The sequence below is a fragment of the Choloepus didactylus genome, assembly GCF_015220235.1.
Source record: "Choloepus didactylus isolate mChoDid1 chromosome 11 unlocalized genomic scaffold, mChoDid1.pri SUPER_11_unloc2, whole genome shotgun sequence".
NCBI lineage: Eukaryota > Metazoa > Chordata > Mammalia > Pilosa > Megalonychidae > Choloepus > Choloepus didactylus.
Genome location: NW_023637579.1, coordinates 3,192,887 through 3,214,522, shown reverse-complemented (window position 1 = coordinate 3,214,522; position 21,636 = coordinate 3,192,887). Strand labels below are relative to the sequence as shown.

At 39.2% G+C, this 21,636-nt stretch overlaps 2 protein-coding genes and 1 pseudogene across 6 annotated transcripts in view; 1 reads left to right on the top strand and 2 right to left on the bottom strand.

Annotated features, from left to right (window-relative positions):
* The window catches only part of LOC119524586 (zinc finger protein 596-like), a 1,058,357-nt gene that overhangs the window by 57,803 nt on the left and 978,918 nt on the right, over positions 1-21,636 (bottom strand). The gene's annotated exons all lie outside the window — the stretch shown is intronic.
* On the top strand, positions 13,545-14,919 carry LOC119524530 (annotated as a pseudogene).
* On the bottom strand, positions 18,503-19,456 carry LOC119524529 (olfactory receptor 2B11-like). Its single transcript, XM_037823212.1, is given in 1 exon segment — positions 18,503-19,456. A coding segment is annotated over 1 exon segment (954 nt).

Sequence of the window (21,636 nt, the reverse complement as noted above, 5' to 3'; positions counted from 1 at the left end):
TCTCCCTCCTGTTTCCCAGCACTGACAGCCCCTCCTCCCTCAAGATTATTCTTTTAGTTCTTGCATTGACTTGCCTCAATGTTCAACCATTACACATTATGAATTCTACACTTTATTAACATTGGTGTTACTATCATCTACAAAGTTCCTGTATTTTTTATTCTCTGAATTTTCTTTGCTCTGTTTTACTTTCTTGAGATATGTTTCTTCTCTGTCCATTGTGATGTCTTCACTTAACTTTCCTCTGGTCTACCTGACCTATCTTCCAGTCACCCCTGGGTGATCCTGAGCCAGTGCCTTCCTCTCAAAGAAGCCTATAAAATTCAATAGAGTTTTTTTAAAGAAATGGAAAAGCTGATCCTCAAATTCATAGGAAACTTTAAGGAATCCTGAATAACCAAAACAATTTTGAAAAAGAAGAACAAAGTGGAAGAACTCACACTTCTTGATTTCAAAATGTACAAGAAAGCTACAATAATCAAAACAGCATGGTAATGGCATAAGGATATTAATACAGAAGAATGAATATAATGGAAAGTCCAGAAGTAGACCCACAAACCTATGGCCAATTGATCTTCAACAAGATGCCAATTACATGCAATAGGGAAAGAATAGTCTCTTCAAAAAATGGTGTTGGGATAAGTGAATATCCACATGTAAAAAACTGAATTTAGACCCCTACTTCACACCACAAACACAAATGTACTCAGAATGGATCAGAGATCTAAATATAAGAACTAAAACCATAAAACTCTTAGAGGATAACATAAGGGTAAATTTTCAGGACCTGGGATTTGGCAGTTGATTCTTATATATGATACCAAAAGCATGAGTAACAATAGAAACAAGAGATAAATTAAGCTTCATCATAATTAAAAACTTTTGTATATAAAAGGACAATAACAAGAAATTGTAAAGAAAACCATCAGAATGGGACAGAATAGTTGCTAGCTATGTTTCTCACAAGGGCTTATTTTCCAGAATTTATAAGAAACTTTTACCACACAATGATGAAAAGAACATAAAGCCTAATTCAAAAATGGGCTAAGGATTTGGACATATTTCCAAAGAAGATGCACAAATGGCTAATAAGCATAAGAAAAGATGCTCAATATCATTAGCCACTAGAGAAATGCAAATCAAAACCATGAGATACCACTTCACCCCCAGAAAGATGGGTATTTGTAAAAAAGAAAAGGAAAATAAGAAGTATTGGTGAATATTTGGAGACACTGAAAGTCTAGTGTATCTTTGGTGGGAATATAAAATGTCTCAGTTACTGTGGAAAGGAATATGGCCATATAATTACCATATGACTTGGCAATTCCACTCCTGGGTATATATCCAAAGAAAGTGAAAATAGTCTTTCAAACATATATTTGTACTCCAATGTTGATAGCATCATTATTCCAAATAGCCAAGAGGTGGAAATGACCCAAAACTCCATCAAAAAATGATTGGATAAACAAATGTGGTAGTACACAATGAAATATTATTTAGCCCTGTGATGGAATGATGTTCTGAGATATGTTACACTATGGATGATAATTGAAAACATTATGCTGAGTGGAATGAGGAAGACACATAGGACAAATATTGTATGACGTCACATGAGTTATCTAGAAATAAGAAATTCACAGAGGCAGAAACTAGATTAGATATTACCAGGAAATGGGAGGAGGATGAAGGGAAGGCTTTTGCTTGGTGGATATTGAGGGTTTGTAAATAAAAACCAATTTAAAGAGGAAGAGAGAGACAGAGAGAGAGAGAGAGATTGGGAACAGAAGCCTCCCTGCACTGCACAGCAACTCTCAGTGTTTAGGATGCTGGGGAACCCTCCAGGGAGACTGTTGGCAAAACAGATTTCCATTCTTCACACTTGGTGTCTTTGGGTCTACTGCTTGGGCACTGGGCCAGGAAGCAGCATTTTGTGAAAAAAAATTTTTATTGTAGTTATACATATATACAACACAATTTCCTATTTGAATCACAGTTATGCATACAGTTCAGTGATATTAAGTACCTTCCAAATATTGTGCTACAAACTCAACCATTCATTACCAAAACTTTTTCATCACTATGAACAGAAACTCTGGGCCCATGAATCATTAGCTCCCCACCCCACCCCCACTCCCTGTAAGAGGTAACCCACCTCCTATCTCTATATATTTGCTTACACTCTTTATCTTTCACTATATTCTTCCAGGCTGTCTTCTTCCAGCATCCTTCCTGCTTCATCCCTGTAGTACACACTTACCTTGCCAAATATAAACTTTTTCTAACTTGCTTTCTTCTCCAATAGACTAAACACTGTTCATTTACCACCATTCCATTCCTTTCAGTTTCCCCTAGTTATTTTTTTAAGGTTTTTTCTGTACCTCTTCACTCACCTACCAATAAACTCAAACCTTAAATATTTTCTTAAACCATAATTTTCCTTCCTCACCTGGTCAATATGCATTGCTTCAACTCCTCTTTCACTTACTGCATCCTGTCCCAACCCCTTTATTAAAATTGCATTCTAAGTAGTAAGTTATTAATGGAATGACTATTCTTGATTACTACTCTCTTCTCCATAACTATTGTCATCATTTGTTACATTCAGATGCTTTGGATTTGGTCTTTTCTTAGCTGCAATTATGCTATTCATGACACTGCTATCCTGTCATCTGGTTACTTCATTACATTTTTAATTATCTTTTTTAAGATTTTTTGTTCTTTTTTGGCAGCCAAAAGGCAGCATTTTTAAAAGATTCTTTGCATGACTCTGAGGAAGGGGATCAGCTGACCCTCTTTAAGAAACACTGGCTCAGTGGGAGCAGTGGACCCATTCCCAGTCTCTTATTTGCTGCATAATACTGGTTAATGTGACTTCTCTCAATCATATTCTCTCTCATTTGTTTATAATTGAGGTTCAAGAGTACATATTTGTTAGTGGTTTCTTAAAATAAAGATTGTAAATCTCCCATTCTGCAGGCAGAGTAATTGAAGGTGGTCACAAATTACTTTTTTGTTTTCCTTCCCTTATTTTTGTAGGCTTCATGTTCATTTTTCTTTCCTATCTTTTATTAGATACTATGCACCAAGTACAAGGCAAACCATTTTACACAACTTATCTCATTCAGAAACACCTGAAGTGGAAACTAGCCACTAATAGCCATGTTTCACAAATGTGAAACAGAGGTGAACTGAGGCACAATCAATAGGGTAGTACAACAATGTGTGGTGCAATTAACAGCACTGAATTATCTATTTGAATGTGGCTAAAAGGGGAAATTTTAGGTTGTATATCTTTACTAAAATTAAAAAAAACTTAAACAAAATCCATAGAACTGCACAACACAACCAGTGAATCCTAAGTTGACCTATGGACCATAGTTAATAAGACAATTATAAAAATGTGCTATCACCAATTGTAACAAATGCACCACACCAAGGCAAGTTGTTAATATTGGGCAGTTTATGGCTATCCTGTATTTTATGCATGATTTTTCTGTAAACCAACAGCCTCTCTAATAAAAAAAAAAAATTTAAATTTAAAAAAATGTAAGAAATAGCAAGTAAATAGTAAATTCATTAAACTTGACTGAATGAACAAAAAAGGAGGGGGAGGTCGACCATCACTCTGTCACACCAGTGGGTACTCTGGGGGAAATACAGGCCTGCTGCCTGTGTTTTGTAGAGAAACCAGAAATCTAGATTTTATGTGAAAGTTCCTGGTTTTAAAATGTTGGCAACTCTCTAAAATGCTTCCCTGGCTGGATGAGGTTTCCACACCACCAGTGTTCCACCCTGGGAAGAGTGGCAATTGACCTCTTGTCTGGGGTGGAAAGGGAGCCCTAAGCCCCTACTGTGTGTCACCAGATACCGGGGGGAGATTTCACACCCATCACTCATTCACCTACTCCTCTGCCCTATAAAGCTGTCATTTTGAAGAAGCTGAGGTAACTAGGCTCAAGCCACTGCCCTAGGATCACTCAGATAATAAGAGGCAAACAGGATTTGAAGTCAGACCACACTACCCATGTCAGGAATGGGTGCCTGGGCAATCTGGAAATCATTCTGCATCCAAGCAGTATTAGTTCCAATAGCCAAAAGGTGGGAGCAATCCAATTGTCCACCAACAGATGGAAGAATAAACAAGATATGGACTATCCATACAATGGCATATTATTCAGCTGTTAAAAGGAATAACATACTTGGAATGCAAAGGAGGAATCTTGAAGACATCATGATAATTGAGAGAAGCAGACACCACAGGCCACATATTGCATGACTCCATTTATGTGAAATGTCCAGAACAGGAAAATCCACAGAGGCAGTAAGTAGATCAGTGGTTTATGGTGGCTGGAAAAGGTTGGGTAATAGGGAATAACTGCTAAAGGGTATGAGGTTTACTTTCGGGGTGATTAATATGCTATGGAACTAAACAGTGGGGATGGTGTCACTACATGAAGATACTCAATGTCACTAGTGTTAAATTTTATGTTGTGTGTATTTTACCTCATTTGAAAAGAATGACCCCACCCCAAAATTGCTAGCCAGGTTCTTAATTTTCTGAATTCATTCATTCATGTGAAAAGTATTTGTATGTGCCAGGCACTGCTGTAAAAACAGCAGGGGACAAAACAAAAAATCTCCATCTTCATGGAATACAAATTCTATAAGGAACAGAAAACACTAAAGAAAATTTAAAAGAGAAAATCAATTACCATATGTTAAATTTGATGTGGAGTGTGGAAGAAAATGGGACACTTTCTAGAAGAACAAAACACAGGATGACTTTCCCATCAGATATTAAGACAGACTAATTATAAAATGACAGCAACAAAGACCTGATGATAGTGTGAAGATAATCAAACAGATCAATTAAACAGAATAGAAGATCTACAAATTGGCCCTACTGACAGGGAAACTGGAAATGGAATTGGCATTAAATGCAGTTAGAGCAAGCAGATGGGGGTTGGTAGGAGTTTAGAAAAAGTCAGATCTGCCAAATGACACCTGTTCCCCCAGTTATTATACTGGAGACTTGGGGAGCTTTGATCCCACACAGCCAGTGTCTGCACTGAAGCTGGCCTGGGCCCTGCCAGACCTGAGTCTCTTTCTCACTGAAGCAGAATCCCAGCTTCACAGATCTGCACCCCAGCAGTAATAAGCATCTTTCTCCTGCTTCCTTCCTTGGGTGGAGCAGCCACATTGCCCTTCAGAATCACTTTTTTGGCTCAAATTCCTCCCACAGGTGGGACACTTTTAGGTTCTTATGACCCTCATGGAAAATTTGACCCCCATGGAAAATTTGTGCAGCTTAGGTTTATGATAAATGACCAATATTCTCTCCTTGATTTTTTTAACAATGAAGAAAATAATCTTCATCATAATAAAAGGTTTAAATCTCAATAATTGGGTTGTTTGTACCACTTTTTAAAAAAAGAGTATTGCTTTCTCATTCTCAAATCAAAATCATATTATATGTAGGGAAGACAATGATGTCTTCAAAGTCTTAGGGTTGAAGGGCCTGTGGGATTGTAGAAGATGGCAGCTGCAGTCAGTATTCCCAGAGCCTCTTCCTTCCCAAATCCCACTGACCCCCCTAACTGGAGTAAGCATAAGCAGCCCAAACCTGGGTGGGGCATTTGGGAAATCAGATCCACTAGGACCTCTGCAGAAAGCATGGATTAGGGATTTCCTCCCCTTCTGTACTCAGTGGGAGCTAAGACATCAGGATTGAAGAAACCAACACCCTGGAGTCCTCTGGATTTGGGGAGGTTGAGCCCAGGGACAGCTGTGAACTTCTGCCTAAAATGGTGCTTTTGTCAGTATTGGATTTACTGTTTGGAGACCTTTGAGCTCTGGAGATTTAATCCAAGCCCCTCAGCTCAGGCATTGGCCTGTTTCTCAGCAGGCATAACTGTGTCATGCAGCCCATGGCTGGGAGCTCTGAGGATGGATGACCACTCTGCTTTTCCTTCTCCCCTGCATCACCCCTGTGCTTCAGCAGCAGCTCTCACACTCCCTGAGGCTATAGACTATCATGTTGGGTCCCACAGGGATGCTGTTCACCTCTCCTCTGGTATATGTCCTCCTTCCCTGTCCCCCCAAACCTCCCAGTTCTCATTCTTTCAAGATATTATAGTGGTTAAGATGATGGATTCTGAGTTAGTGTCCAAATCCTCCACTCACCATGGCAAAATGGGCCACTCAACTTTCCTTTATGTGTAAATGTACAAATAGTCATTCCATCTGCCTCATTTCATTGCTTTGATATTTAAAGGAGTTATTACTGCATTCACAAGAGTACCTGGCACATGGTGAAGTCTGCTTTATTCTCTTTCCCCTCCAAAAGTCTCTGATAATTAAACCTCACCAAAGGGTCACAAGTTAGTGGTTTAACTTCAGGTCCCAGTCTAAGGGAAAGCATTCTCAGTTGGATTGGAGGACCTGGATTGAAGTGGGAGTTCTGACCAAGGAAAAATGAAGGGGTTTGCTTTTGTGATGATGACAGGACAAAACTTACTTGTTTTTAAGCCTTGTGATATGTGGTTTAGCTATACTCAGAATGGCCTAAACAGACATGTAACTCTGAATTCTTAGGAATTGTTATAATTGATTCCTTAAAGAATAAAATCAATAATGCCTGCTACTGTGAACTAGTTTTTTCTTTTTTCTTTTTTCTTTTTTTTTTTTGGCTTTTATAAAGGGGAATTATTAGGTTACAAAGTTGCAGTCCTAAGGCCATAAAAGTGTCCAAACTAAGGCATCAACAAGAGGATACCTTCACTGAAGCATGGCCAATGGTGTTCAGAACACCTCTGTCAGCTGGGAAGGCACATAACTTGTGTCAGCTGGTCCTTTCCTCCCAGGTTGCATTGCTTTCAGATTCTGATTCCAGTGGCTTCCTCTAAGTATCTGTGGATTCTCACTTAGCTTGTTTGGGGCAAATTCCAGGTTTCATCTCTGTGCCAGTTTGAATGAATTATGTCCCCCAGAAAAAGCCATATTCTTTGATGCAATCTTGTGGGGCAGACATATTAGTGAGGATTAAGTTGGAATGTTTGGATTAGGTTGTTTGCATGGAAATGTGCCCCACCCAACTGTGGGTGATGACTAATTGGATAATTTCCATGGAGGGGTTACCCCACCCATTCAAGGTGGGTCTAAATTAAATCACTGGAGCCATATAAACAAGCTGACAAACAGAAGGAACTCAGTGCAGTGGAGAGTGACATTTTGAAGAGGAGCTACAGCCAAGAGGGACGCTTTGAAGAATACACTGGAACAGAGAGGAGCTTCAATTTACAGAGACATTTTGGAGATGGCCTTTGAAAGCAGACTTTTGCTCCAGAGAAGCTAAGAAAGGACAAATGCCTCAAGAGCAACTAAGAGTGACATTTTTGAGGAACTGAAGCCTAGAGAGGACCGTCCTGGGAGAAAGCCATTTTGAAACCAAAACTTGGAGCAGATGCTGTTCACAAACCTTCCCAGCTAGCAGCAGTTTTCCACACACCATCAGCCATCCTCCAGTGAAGGTACCCAATTGTTGATGTGTTACCTTGGACACTTTATGGACCTAAGACTGTAACTGTAACCAAATAAACCCCCTTTATAAAAGCCAATCCATTGCGGGACACTGATTACGTGCTTCAACTTGGCGGGCCTGGGCCAGGGGACCGGATCCGCCCCTGGGGAGGGTGGTGGGCACGGGTGACAGCGCCCTCCACAGCCCCCCAGGCCTGGGAAAGTGAGGCCGGAGGCAGGCCCCATTTCCTCACCCAAAATACCACCGTTAGGGGAGGCTTGCCGGAGGGAACCGCCTTTTCCCCACCCCCTTATCTTGCCCGGACACTCCCCGTTGCCAGTGCAACTCCCATCACCACCAGTGCGCATACACTGTTGCCAGACACTGTTGCCAGAGCAACTCCCGCCCCTTTTCAAACAACCTCCGTGCCCTCTTAGAACCAATCCTAACCTCCGCACCCTCTCAGAACCAATCCTAGCCTTTATCCCCTCAGCATTGGCTTGTAACAACCCCCGCCCTCTATGCCAGCCTATATAACCTGTGCTCACCCCTAATAAATGCTCTTGGCTTCTTCACCCTCAAAGAACCGTGTCCTGCCTGTTCCTTCTCGCCGCCCTCCACACCTTGCACGCCTCCGCCGGGGACCGGGCCCAGTCCCCCGCCTCGCCCTCGCCTCCGGGAAAGAGCCCCCGCCGCCGGTACCCTCCGAGCAACGCCGAGAGCCGAGGGTTCAACAACCGGCTGCCCCCCCCCAGATAAATCAACTGCGACCGCACATTTCTGGTGTTTTGCATTCTGGCAGCATTAGCAAAGTAGAACAATCTCTTAGCGACTTTAAATGTCTGTCTTCAATGGCTGTTTCCAAAATGTCTATGGGTGTTTTCTCTCTAAACCTCTCTCTTAGCTTCTCTCTTAGTATTTCCCAGGGGAAAGTCTGGATTCCACATTTTTGCTTCTCTCCAAACTGTCTCTAAGCTTTTCCAATCTCCTTCTCTCCCTGAGCTCTCTTAAAGGACTCCAGTAAACTAATCAAAAGTTCCACCATGACTGGGTGGGGTCACATATCCATGCAAACAACCTAAGCAAAAGATCCCACCCACGATAAGTCTGCACCAACAAGATTGGATTAAAAGAGCATGGCTTTCCTGAGGTCCATAACAGTCTCAAACCAGCACAAGATTTAAAATGGAATTGGGGGTCATTCTGGAGGTGACTCTTTTGCAGGTCACAGCCAGGTTTCACGAACTGCTAAAGTATGCAAAGCCTCCAGAAAGAACATTGCTCAAAACCCCAAGGACACCCAGATAAAATAAAACAAACCACAAGAAAAAGAGCTCATGTAACTAACCTGAGGGACAAATAAGGTGCCCCAAATATATACAATCATGAACAACTTATGTAATCTTCTTTTATTTTTTAAACTTTATCAAAAAATTTAAAAAAAACAATAAAAAAATTTCAAACAAAACCAAAAGAATGAAATAAGAAAACCAGATAACCTAAAATAACTACATTGCTTCCAACGTGTTTCTACTATACACCAAGAAAATTAACAAACCAAAACTAAACAAAGGAATAAGAAAAACAAATAACCTAAAATAACTACATTGCTTCCAACATGTTCCTACCATATCTCCAAAATCAGCAAACCATAGTCATTCCTGAGCATTCCCATAACATTAAGATTACCCTCCATAACTTATCTGTTCTTATTAGATTATCATTCCCCCTTCACTAGTTGCTGTCAATCACTAGGTACCCTATATTCTATAATATAAAACATTTATATTAGATTTTTTACAGAGTTCACATTAGTGGTAACATACAGTGTCTCCCTTTTTGTGCCTGGCTTATTTCACACAGCATTATGTCTTCAAGGTTCATCCATATTGTCATATGATTCATGACCTCTTTCCTTCTTACTGTCATGTAGTATTCCATCATGTGTATATACCACATTTTGTTTATCTACTCATTTGTTGAAGGATATTGAATTGTTTCCATTACTTGCAATTGTGAATAATGCTGCTACGAACTTCTGTGTGAAAGTATCTGTTCTTGTAACTGCTTTCAAACCTTCTGGGTATACACTGAGAAGTGAAGTTGCTGGATCAAGGGTAACTTGATGTCTAGTTTTCTAAGGAACCATCAGAATGTATTCCAGAGTGGCTGTACCATTATACAGTCCCAGCAACAATGAATAAGTGTTCCAATTTCTCCACATCCTCTCCAGCACTTTAGCTTCCTGTTGTTTAATGGCAGGCAATCTAATTAGTGTGAGATGATATAACATTGTGGTCTTAACTCGCATCTCCCTAATAGCTAGTGAAGATGAAAATTTTTTCATGTGTTTTTTAGCCATTTGTTTTTCTTCTTCAGAGAAATGTCTTTTCATATAGTTTGCCCATTTTACAATTGGGCTGTTTGTACTATTGTCATTGAGTTGTAAGTTTTCTTTATATATGCAAGATAGCCTTTTATCAGATAAATGGTTTCCAAATAATTTTCCCATTGAGTTGGCTGCCTCTTCACCTTTTTTGACAAATTCCTTTGAGGTACAGAAGCTTTTAATTCTGAGGAGTTCCCATTTGTCTACTTTTTTCTTTCATTGGTTGTGCTTTGGGCGTTAGGTCTAAGAAGAGACCTCCTAATACAATGTCTTGAAGATGTTTCCCTACATTATCTTCTAGGAGTTTTATGGTACTGTCTCTTATATTGAGGTCTTTGATCTACTTTGAGTTAATTTTTGTATAGGGTGTGAGGTAGGGGTCCTCTTTCATTCTTTGGATATGGATATCCAGTTCTCCCATCTCCATTTGTTGAAGAGATTGTTATGTCCCAATTTAGTGGGTTTGGTGCTTTATAAAAGATCAGTTGACCATAGATCTGGAGATCTATTTCAAAATTCTCAATTTGATTCCATTGATTGATATGTCTATCTTGGTGCCAATACCATGCTGTTTTGTCTACTACGGCTTTATGTTAAGCTTCGAAGTCAGGAAGTGTAATTCCTCCCACTTTGTTTTACTTTTTTAGAATGTTTTTAACAATTCAAGGCATCTTCCCCTTCCAGATAAATTTGATTACTCACTTTTCCAAATCTGTAAAGTAGGGTTGTTCAAAGTTTCATTGCAATTGCATTGAATCTGTAGGTGAATTTGGGTAGAATTGACATCTTAACAACATTTAACCTTCCTGTCCATGAACACGGAATATTTTTCCATCTTTTTTGGTCCCCTTCTATTTCTTCAAGTTATGTAATTTTATATATATAAGTCTTTTACACCCTTGATTGAGTTTATTCCTAAGTACTTGATTTTTTTAGTTGCTATTGAGAATGGAATCTTTTTCTTGAGTGTTTCTTCACTTAGGTCATTTCTGGTGTATAGGAATATTAATGATTTATGTGCATGAATCTTGTATCCCACTACTTTGCTAAATCTGTATATTATTCAATTATAGGTGTCATTGATTTATCAGAGTTTTCCAAATATAAGATCATATCATCTGCAAATAATGACAGTTTTACTTCTTCCTTTTGAATTTGGATGGATTTTATTTCTTTGTCTTGCTGGATTGCTCTGGCTAGCACTTCTAGCACAATGTAGAACAGCAGTGGTGACAGTGGCCATCCTTGCCTCGTTCCTGATCTTAGAGTGAATTCTTTCAGTCTCTCACCATTGAGTACTATGCTGGCTGTGGGTTTTTCATATATGCTGTTTATCATATTGAGGAAGTTTCCTTCAATCCCTACCTTTTGAAGTGTTTTTATCAAAAAAGGATTCTGGATTTTGTTGAATGCTTTTTCAGTCTCTATTGAGATGAGCATTTGATTTTTCCCTTTTGATTTTTTAATGTGTTGTATTAAACTGATTGATTTTCTTATGTTGGGTCATCCTTGTGTGCCTGGAATGAACCCCATTTGGTCATGGTGAATAATTTTTTAATGTGTCTTTGGATTAGATATGCAGGTTTTTTGTTGAGAATTTTTTCATCTATATTCATGAGGGAGATTGGCCTGCAGTTTTCCTTTCTTGTAGCATCTTCATAAAATGAGTTAGGTAGTGTTCCATTTTCTTCAATGTTTTTAAAGAGTTTAAGTAAGATTGGCATCAGTTCTTTTTGGAAAGTTTCATAGAATTCCCCTGTGAAGCCATCTCACCCTGGGCTTTTATTTGTGGGAAGGTTTTTGATGATTGATTGGATGTCTTTGTTGTGATTGGTTTGTTGAGGTCTTCTATTTCTTCTCTGGTCAGGCTTTGTTGTTCATGTGTTTCCAGGAAATTGTCCGTTTTCTCTAAATTATCTAGTTTGTTGGCATACAGTTGTTCATGGTATCCTCTTACTTTTCATTTTCTTCTTTCTTTGGGATCTGCAGTAATGTCTCCTCTCTCATTTATTGTTTTGTTTATTTGGGTCTTCTCTCATTTTGTTTTTGTCATTCTAGCTAAGGGCTTGCCAATCTTGTTGATCTCAAAGAACCAGCTTTTGGTACTATTTATTCTCTCTATTGTTTTTCTTTTTTGTTCTCTACAACATTTATTTCTGCTTTAATCCTTGCTATTTCTTTTATTCCACTTGATTTATGATCAATTTGTGGTTCATTTTCTAGCTTCTTCAATTGTTCCATTAGTTCTTTGATTTTAGCTCTTTCTTCCTTTTTAATGTATGCATTTAGAGTTATAAATTCCCCCCTCACTACCACCTTCACTGTATCTCATAAGTTTTGATTTGTTATGGTCTCATTTTCATTATTCTCTAGGTATTTAGTTATTTCTCTTGCAATTTCATCTTTAACACACTGATTGTTTAGGAGTGTGTTGTTTAGCTTCCAGATATTTGTGAATGTGTTAGATATATGATGGTTATTTACTTCTAGTTGTATTCCACTGTGATCAGAGACTGTGCTTTGAATAATTTCAGCCTGTTGAAATTTATTGAGACATATTTTATGCCCCAGCATATGATCTATCCTGGAGAATGTTCTATGAGCACTAGTGAAGAATGTGTATCTTGGTGATTTGGGATGTAATGCTCTCTATATGTTTGTTAAGTCAAATACATTTATCACATTGTTTAGTTTTTCAATTTCCTAATTGGTCCTCTGTCTGGTTGATCTATCTATAAGAGAGAGTAATGTATTGAAGTCTCCCACAATTATTGTGGAAATGTCTATTGCTTCCTTCAGTTTTGCCAATGTTTGTCTCATGTACTTTTGTGCACCTTGATTGGGTGCATAGACATTTAGGATTGTTATTTCTTGTTGTTGAATTGTCCCATTTATTAGTGTATATGGTGTCCTTCTTTGTCTCTTATGCCATCCTAGCATTTAAAGTCTATTTTACCTGATATTAAAATTGCTACACCTGCTTTCTTTTGGCTGTAGATTGCATGGAATGTTTTTTTCCATCCTTTCACTTACAACTTGTTTGTGTCTTTGGGTCTAAGATGAGTTTCTTTTAAGGAACATATTGATGGTTCATATTTTTTAATCAATTCTGCCTATCCATATCTTTTAATTGGGGAGTTTAATCCATTCATATTCAATGTTATTACTGTGAAGGCAGTTCTTGAATCAGCTATCATATCCTTTGGTTTTTATTTGTCAAATCTATTTTTTATTCTATTTCCTTTAATGTACCCTTACTAAAACTCTTTAGTTCTGAGCCCTTCTCCAGAGTTCTCACTCCTATCTTTTCCCCTCAGCCAAGAGGGCTCCCTATAGTTTTTCTTGTAGGGCAGGTCTCTTGTTAGCTAATTCTCTCAGCATTTGTTTTTCTGTGAAAATGTTAAGCCCTCCCTCAAATTGGAAGGAGAGCTTTGCTGGTTAAAGAATTCTTGGTTGGCAATTTTTCTCTCTCAGAATTTTAAATATGTCATGCCACTGCCTTCTTGCCTCCATGGTGGCTGCTGAGTAGTCACTACTTAGTCTTATGTTTTTTCCCTTGTATGTGGTGAATCGCTTCTCTCTTGCTGCTTTTGGAGCTCTCTCATTCTCTTCTGCATTTGCCAATCTGATCAGAATATGAGGCTGATCTCATGGATAATATTGATATATGCATTTGTCTTAACATTTACAACACCCCTCTCCACTATCTGGGCAGCCAGTTTGGCCACTGTGTGGTGGTGATAGTTGGGGGGCAGCTCTTGAGCTTGTGCATGGTCTCAGCCACCTTTGCCCAGGGCATTTATGACCTGTAAGTCACCATTGGGATCATCTCTGGTTTGGGATATTGCTTTAGCTTTCTCCCAGCTGTAACTGTCCTATCCCAGTATTTTGACAAAAGGCTCTCTGTGGCTCCTGCAGTTGCTTCTATGGGGGAGTGTTTTGCTTTGTTTGCTTTGGCACCAGCAATCACAGCTCTGAAGGAGAAAATTTGCTGGAGACACAGCCTCCTCTCTTTGGGCCTACTACAGTTGAATATTGTTGCCTATGGAATGCTGCTGAGACCAATTATTATCTGAGCATCTGGGTCACCCAATATAAGCACACATAAAATTCAGAAAGAAGTGCAATATATACTTGAAAATGAGAAAACATGCACCTCAATAAACTCCATTGACTCAAGAGTGAAAATAACTACCTTACCTAAAATGTGCCTTATCATGCTAATTTGGAACTGGAGCCAAAGTCTGACATGCAGCAGATCCTTGGGAAGAACAGCTCCAAGCAAAGTGTTAAGAGAGCTCCATTGTTGGACCTCTCAATTTTGAAAGAGAAAAGTTTTATCTGTCACACATTATTTGGTGTCTTTGCCACACTAGGCTTCTTTGCACCTTCCTTTGAGCATTAGCTGGGACATTGAACAGGACCATGCAGTGTTTATCTTATCTGCAATGGTGATTGCAGAAGTTTTTGGGAGAATTGTAGTCAGTGTTGTCCTCAAAAGAAAGCCCATTCATAAGATCTGCATGGGGCTCAACTGTATCATCTTGTTGACTGTGTCTCTGCCTTTACTCTTGCTACAGAATTCTTGGGTCTTCTGTCATGAAGCATATTTTTTGGTTTTTTGGTTGGGACAGTAGGAGGCACCCATCTCCCACTGCTAGCAGAAGATGATATGTTGGGAATTGAGAAGCTGTCTTCTGCAGCTGGAGTCTATGTCTTCATCCAGAGTGTATCAGGACTGGCTGGACCACCCCTGGCAGGTCTGCTGGTTGACCCAAGTAAGATATACAGCAGAGCCTTCTACTCCTGCACAGCTGGCATGGCCCTGGCAGCCATGTGCCTCACCCTTGTGAGACTTAGTAAAAAGGGACTGTGCCAGTGTCACCATTCAGCTGAAACCAGGACAGAGAATCATTGTAAGAAAGCTTTACAAGACCTCCGTGAAGACTTTCTTAAAATGGATTTTGGGAAAAATGAGCACAGAGTTCCCATGAAAATGGAGCCTGGATGATGTACTTTGGTATAACATTAGCCACTGTGTTGGCTGGTGGGGAGGAGGGGGTGAGATGTGATGGTGGAGAGAAGGTAGAGGAGCTCCACTCTACTCCACTTTTAGCTACATTTAAAGGGAATGTATTTGGGAACAGCTCCACCAGCATTGTTCTTTCTTTTGTTTTCTTTTTTGTTTTTTTTTAAGCCAAAACAAAATAACTAAATACTCTTCTGTATATAAATCTGGTTGTATTCAGTAACAATACCAAGATACATAGAAGGACACTTTGGTTCACATTCCAGTTTTAAAACTGTGACCTGAATTGGGAAAGTGGTTTTAAGAGTTCTCATATGTGATAAACTACTTTCTTATAAAACATCTAGCCCAGGTCATCACAATGAAATTGCCCATTCAAAAAATCCTAAATCATTTCTGAGGTTACTAATTTTTAAACATAAATGAATAAACTGTTTAAAACCCATTAAAACAAATACTGTGATTCCCATTGACATATTATGGCCTCTTAATTTTCCAAGTATTTCATGGAGATGAAGTACGGTTTAAGACCAAACATTTGACAAATGAACAGAACTTTAAAAATACATATATGTAGGATTTGAATTTCATAAATGTGAAGATTACCACTTCTTTTTGTGGCCAGTCTTTACCACAAGGGTTTCAATACAAAACAACACAGAATGGCATTCAAAAATGTGTTTCTTGTTGCTTTTAATTATTCAGAAATATGTGATCATAGTATCTTTAATTTAAACCACTATTTATTACTAAGTTATTCTAGAAGAATAAAGTAATCAAAAGAAATAAAATCTGAGTATATGCAGCATCTTTACTGCTTTTCTGCTGTCCTCTGAATGCCTCAAAGAAGACTTCTTGATCTTGTAAAGTTACTCTCCTAAAAGGCCAAATTATAATGACTCTTTAATATGTTTCAAGGCAAAGAGTGGTATTTAAAGAGAACAAAATAATGAATAGCAAACTGCCATAGTTTTTAAAAATGTTTTTTATCACCTGAAAATGCTCAAGGATCATTTTTTAAATTCAATTTTATTGAGATATATTCACATACCTGCAGTCATACAAAGCATACATTCAGTTGCTCACTATACTATTATATAGTTGTGCATTCATCACCAAAATTAATTTTTGAACATTTTCATTATGACACACACAAAAATAACAAGAATAAAAACTAAAGTGAAAAAGAACAATTAAAGTATAAAAGAACACTGGGTGCCTTTTTTTTTTGCCCCCATTTTTATACTCATCCATCCATAAACTAGACAAAGGGGAGTGTGGTCCATATGGCTTTCCCAATCACATTGTCACCCTTCATAAGCTACATTTTTATACAATCATCTTCAAGATTCATGGGTTCTGGGTTGTAATTTGATAGTTTCAGGCATTCACGGCTAGCTACTCCAATTCACTAGAACCTATAAAGGGTTGTCTATATTGTGCATAAGAGTGCCCACCAGAGGGACCTCTCAGCTCCTTTTGGAATCTCTCAGCCACTGAAACTTATTTCATTTCCTTTCACATCCCCCTTTTGGTCAAGAAGAAGTTCTCCATCTCACAATACTGAGTCTACATTCCTCCCTGGGAGTCATATTCCATGTTGCCAGGGAGATTCACCCCCCTGGGTGTCAGATCCCATGTAGGGGGTGACAGTTATTTCACACCTGCCAAGTTGGCTTAGCTAGAGAGAGAGGGCCACATCTGAGCAACAAAGAGGCATTGGGGAGGAGGCTCTCAGGCATGATTATAGGCAGGCCTAACCTCTCTCAAGGATCATTTTTTACCAGAATTATATTTCATGGAGTTGTGGAAGCATTTCTGATCTTTTTCTTTAAACATCCAGCTGTTGAAACCTGTCTGCTATTTCATGTGAGTAGCAGAGACATTTAATTTACCATCATGAATAGTCAGGGATGATTTTTCATCATACATAAAACATGACTTGATTGTTCTAAGTTGCATAGGCATCAAACAACTGATCACTTGTTTGTGTGCAGTTACACTACATGTATACTATTTATTATTTAAACATTTTTCTGCAAATAGGGCTAGTGTGAAGACAACAGAGAGGAGCTGCTTACTCACTTCTTTGCACTGAATCTCACCCTACAGGTGATGGTTAATGCTCGCTGCCCCATACTTTCTCATGTTTACTATTAATTTATGACAACTTGGGGAAAAATATAAACAAGCCTAGTTTGGTTACATGTACACACAAGCTTGAGTGTTATAGTTCTTTACCTGCTACATTTTATAGAGTGTTTTATCAGCCATAGGTATAGGACAATCTGTAAAACTTTGGGGAGGGAGGGGATGAAAGGACAAAGTGCCTGTCAAAATCAGGCACACCTAAAACAAGGTGGATGTAGCAAATCTTCTGTCACCGCTTGGGATGGATTTGAGCTTGTGATAGTTTTGCAGAATTACATGACTTCAGCACTTTACAATGTATTTTTTACTATGAATGTTCAATACCATTTAATATTTATAACTGATTTCTGAGGGATCTGTTCTATGTCCACTCTGTACACTGCATGAAAAGTAATGTACAGCAATTTCAGTATGCCATAATCAAGGTTTTAAATGTTTGGAAGAAAACAAAAATAAGATTTCTGATTTGTTCTGTATTGGTGACATTCTGGTACTTCTAGATTTGCAATAAGTTTATGGCTTTTTTATTTAAAAGAGACTGATTTTCTTCTGCTGTAAAGTGTTTTTTTTAACTGAATTGTAATCTTACTAGCATTCATTGTTTGATTCAGTTAAAGTTATAAGAAGGCTGAGAAAGATTCATTTCAAATAATTTTTGTCAACACTTTTCCATTCTGAAAATCTGCAAAATCTTTTAATCCTACTACAGACATATAAAGGTTTCCAATGGGTTAAAAAAAAGAATAGGTCATGCCACTTTCATTTGTAGCCATGGAACCTAATACCATGTCTTGCTTATATTAACTATTTATGGCAGATATGCTTGCACTACTTCAATCAATGGTGGGAAATTTTTTCTGAATGAAACTTGAACTACAGAGAAAAAATAATCTCAGGTCAGAGAGAGATGAAATCAATCCACTTCCTTCCCGGAAGTTTTTTGCAAAGTCATAAAAAGTTTATGGAGATTTAAATTTATGGAGAGCAATACAAAATTTATTATAAATAATATATGTTTCAATTTGCGTGGTTCATATAGGGGAGTAATGGGAATGGGAAGAAAGAAGGTTTGAGAGAGACAGATAAGAGAAAAATAGAAAACAGGGAGATGAGAAGGTGGAAACTTAAAAATTAATTAATTCCACAAATAATGATTGAACACCATATCTGTTGAAATGATTCCTGAAAACATATGGCCTCTTAGAATTAAATAACTTATTTTAGAGGTGGGATTTCAGGCCCACTGGTGATACAGGAGTTGAGGTGTTTTGGACAGGGGAGTTTGGGGACTCTCAAATCTCTCAACACAACCTACACAGTTTCATTATTAACTCGTTAAGTGAAAAGTGCTCTGAGCATACAACACACTTGTTGAATATTCTTTAACAAATGGAAAGGGTCACATGTCAGATCTTCATCTTCTACAGAACCTCCAGATCCTCTCCAGGAGTCTTCTCAGAGCTCCTTTCACATCCTTATTCCACAGGGTGTAGATGAATGGATTGAGGGTGGGGGTGATGATGGAATAGAAGAGGGAGATAAAATTACCCTGCTCTTGGGAGTAGCTGGAAGGGGGCTGCAGGTACATGTAGATGGCAGGGAGGTTGAACAGTGAGACCACCACCAGATGGGAAGAACAGGTGCCAAAGGCCTTGTGCCACCCTTTGGAAGACTGGATCCTGAGCACCACATGGGCAATGAAGCAGTAGGAGAGGAGGATGAAAGTGAGGGGAACCAGGACAAAGAAAGCCACCAGCATGGCCAGTGTGGCATCATTCATGGTTGTATCAGCACATGACAGCTTGATCATGGCTGGCACCTCACAGAAGTTGTTTAGCAGTTGCTGCCCACAGAAAGGCAACTGCACTGTCAAGACTACTTGGACAAGGGAGTTGCCAAAGCCACTGACCCAGGCCGTGGCCACCAGCTGCTAGCAGAGAATGCAGTGCATGATGACAGTGTACCTGAGGGGCTCACAGATGGCCATGTAGTGGTCCAGGGCCATGGTGGCCAAGACAATGCACTCAGTGCAGCCCAACCAGTGGAAAATCACATACTGCACTGTGCAGCCCCCATAGCTGATGGTCTTCTTGGAGCTGCCCATGTTGACCAGCATCTGTGGGACTGTTGTCGTGGTGTAGCAGAGGTCCAGGAAGGACAGGTGGCTGAGGAAGATGTACATGGGGCTATGGAGCTGGGAATCCAGCCAGGACACCAAGATGATGGTGATGTTGCCCAACATGGCCAGAACATAGGAGACCAGGAGGACCACAAAGAGAGGGAGTTCCAGCCATGGCCTGTCAGAGACACCCAGAAGGATGAAGTTTTTAGGCAGATCCCCCAAGAAACTCTGGTTGTCACTGCTCATGCTGATGCCTTTTCTGGCACCTGTGATGAGTCAGAAAAGTCCTGGTGGATAAAACCTGAGCAGAGGAATCAGTTGTCTTCCTTACTCCCCTGTTCATGCTGTCTTACACAGGTTACAGCTGTCTGGTCTTCTTTACCTCTGTAGAGTCACCTGGATGTGGAAGAGTCAGCAAAGCTGCATAGATGTCCATGCTTTATCTCCTGCTCCTGTGACCCTGACTATGTCATTTGATCCTCCTGAACTTCAATTTCTGCATCTGTAACATGGAAAGAAAGTACCTGCTGTAACTGTTGAGACTAGAGGAAGAGAAAGGAGCATTAATTATAACTTTTCCCCTAATTTGGTCAAAGCCTGTTGTAGTTCCCTTCTCCATTAGAATGTTTGACTTCTTTCTACAAACACATTGTCTACTTTCTGAGTCTCTCTCATTTTGTCTTTTGGAGATGGTGGTGGGCGGTGACATAAAGCAAGTTAATAGCTTTGTAAATAGGTAAGAGCTTTATTGATGTAATTGTATGCTGCTTGTCTCCTAAGGTGTAAATCTGGCCCCATCACCATGAGAAGGTGCTCTGTGGCTCTCTGGACCACAGCTATCTCTCTCTTCATAACCTCTCACACACAGGCAGCACTAGAACACACTTTGACAAATGCGTCATTGTACAATTCAAGATTCTCCAAGTCCCTTGAATGGAGGGGCCAATTCTCTTCACCTTCACCTTAGCCCCTGCCTTGGTCATGACACCTAATGAGACCCCTGAGCCTAGAATTTTGACCACCAGTTGAAAGATCTTGATCAGTATAAGAAATGCTGTCCCTAGAATCCCCTACTAAAAGATCACACTACTTTTAGAGGTAATACTTTTCTGCAAGTTTGAGTGACATTTGAGTTCCCTGTGCAACTTCTTTGCTAAGAACTGTCCCGTCTTAATGAGAGAAAACATGGCCTATTGGATTTCTGGAAGCCATCATCAGTAGAAAGCAAGTAGGATTGCCATGTGAAGATTCACAGGGACTTTTCACCAAGCTCCTTAGGCTTCAGCTTCCTGCTCTCTCCTTGACACTGTCCAGCAGTGAATTTAGAGATTATGATTCAGACCTCAAGGTCATGGTGGGGATAGTATGGTTTATGACAGGATTAACAATACAGCAAATTTGTGTGCAGGTCATTTATAAAAGATTCATTTTTGGCATTTTATTTATTTACTTAGTTTTTTGCATCATCTATAATAATCACGGAGATGTGTTTAGCATAGATGATGCAACAACCCCTCTTCCTGGTCCTGTATTCTAATGAACTCTGAAAGGAACTGAAGCCCAGGATTTAAATTGATAATAAGTGCAAATCTCCTTTCCTTCTTCTATTGGTTCTAAATTACATGCTATTTGCTATAAAGTTCCCAGTATTCTCTCAAAACACCCAATTATTGCATTTCTCCCATGAATCCATCAGAAATCCTCCCTGGGATAAACTTCATAGAATACAATTATATTTCCAAGGAGAACTGTGGCAGGGGAAAGTCAGCTTAGGTCACTTTTTAGGTTGAAAAGGAATTATGTCATTTCCATTTCTTCTCTGTGTTAGGTTTCTGATCCCAAAGTTTCTTTCCTAAAGTGGGGAAGAAAGGGAGGATTTATAGGGATAGTGAAGGGAGAAACGAAAGGATGGAGGAAGCAAGAAATATAGAGGGATGGAGATATGCAAAACTGAATAATCAATAAAAACCTTTAAGCATTCAACTATGTGCCAGGGACTGTAATAATAACTTTAAATATTTATGTTACTTAGTTCTTTAACAACCCAGTAAGGTAGATATTTTAACTTCCACTTTACTGTTGAGTAAAGAGTGTCTCTGGAAGATTAAGTGGCCTGCTTTAGTTTATTTACAGAGCAGTTAGTGGTAAAGCCAGGACTGAAATCTCTTGGTCTTACACTCTATTCTCTCTAGCACTGTGCTTTTTGAAGAAGCAAATGGTGAACAGGAAAGCAGCAAGAGCATCTCATAGCAGCAACATTATCTGAGATCAAAGAGGATGCTGGAAAAGAGGGATGAAGGAGAGCTATGTCAAGGGAGGGAAAGAAGCAAGGAGAGAGTTCCAAAGGGATCTGAGAAGGAGAGATTTTTTACATTACTAGTTCAAGGTATGGCTCACACAAATGTCTTCTTCACTGCAAGCCCAGG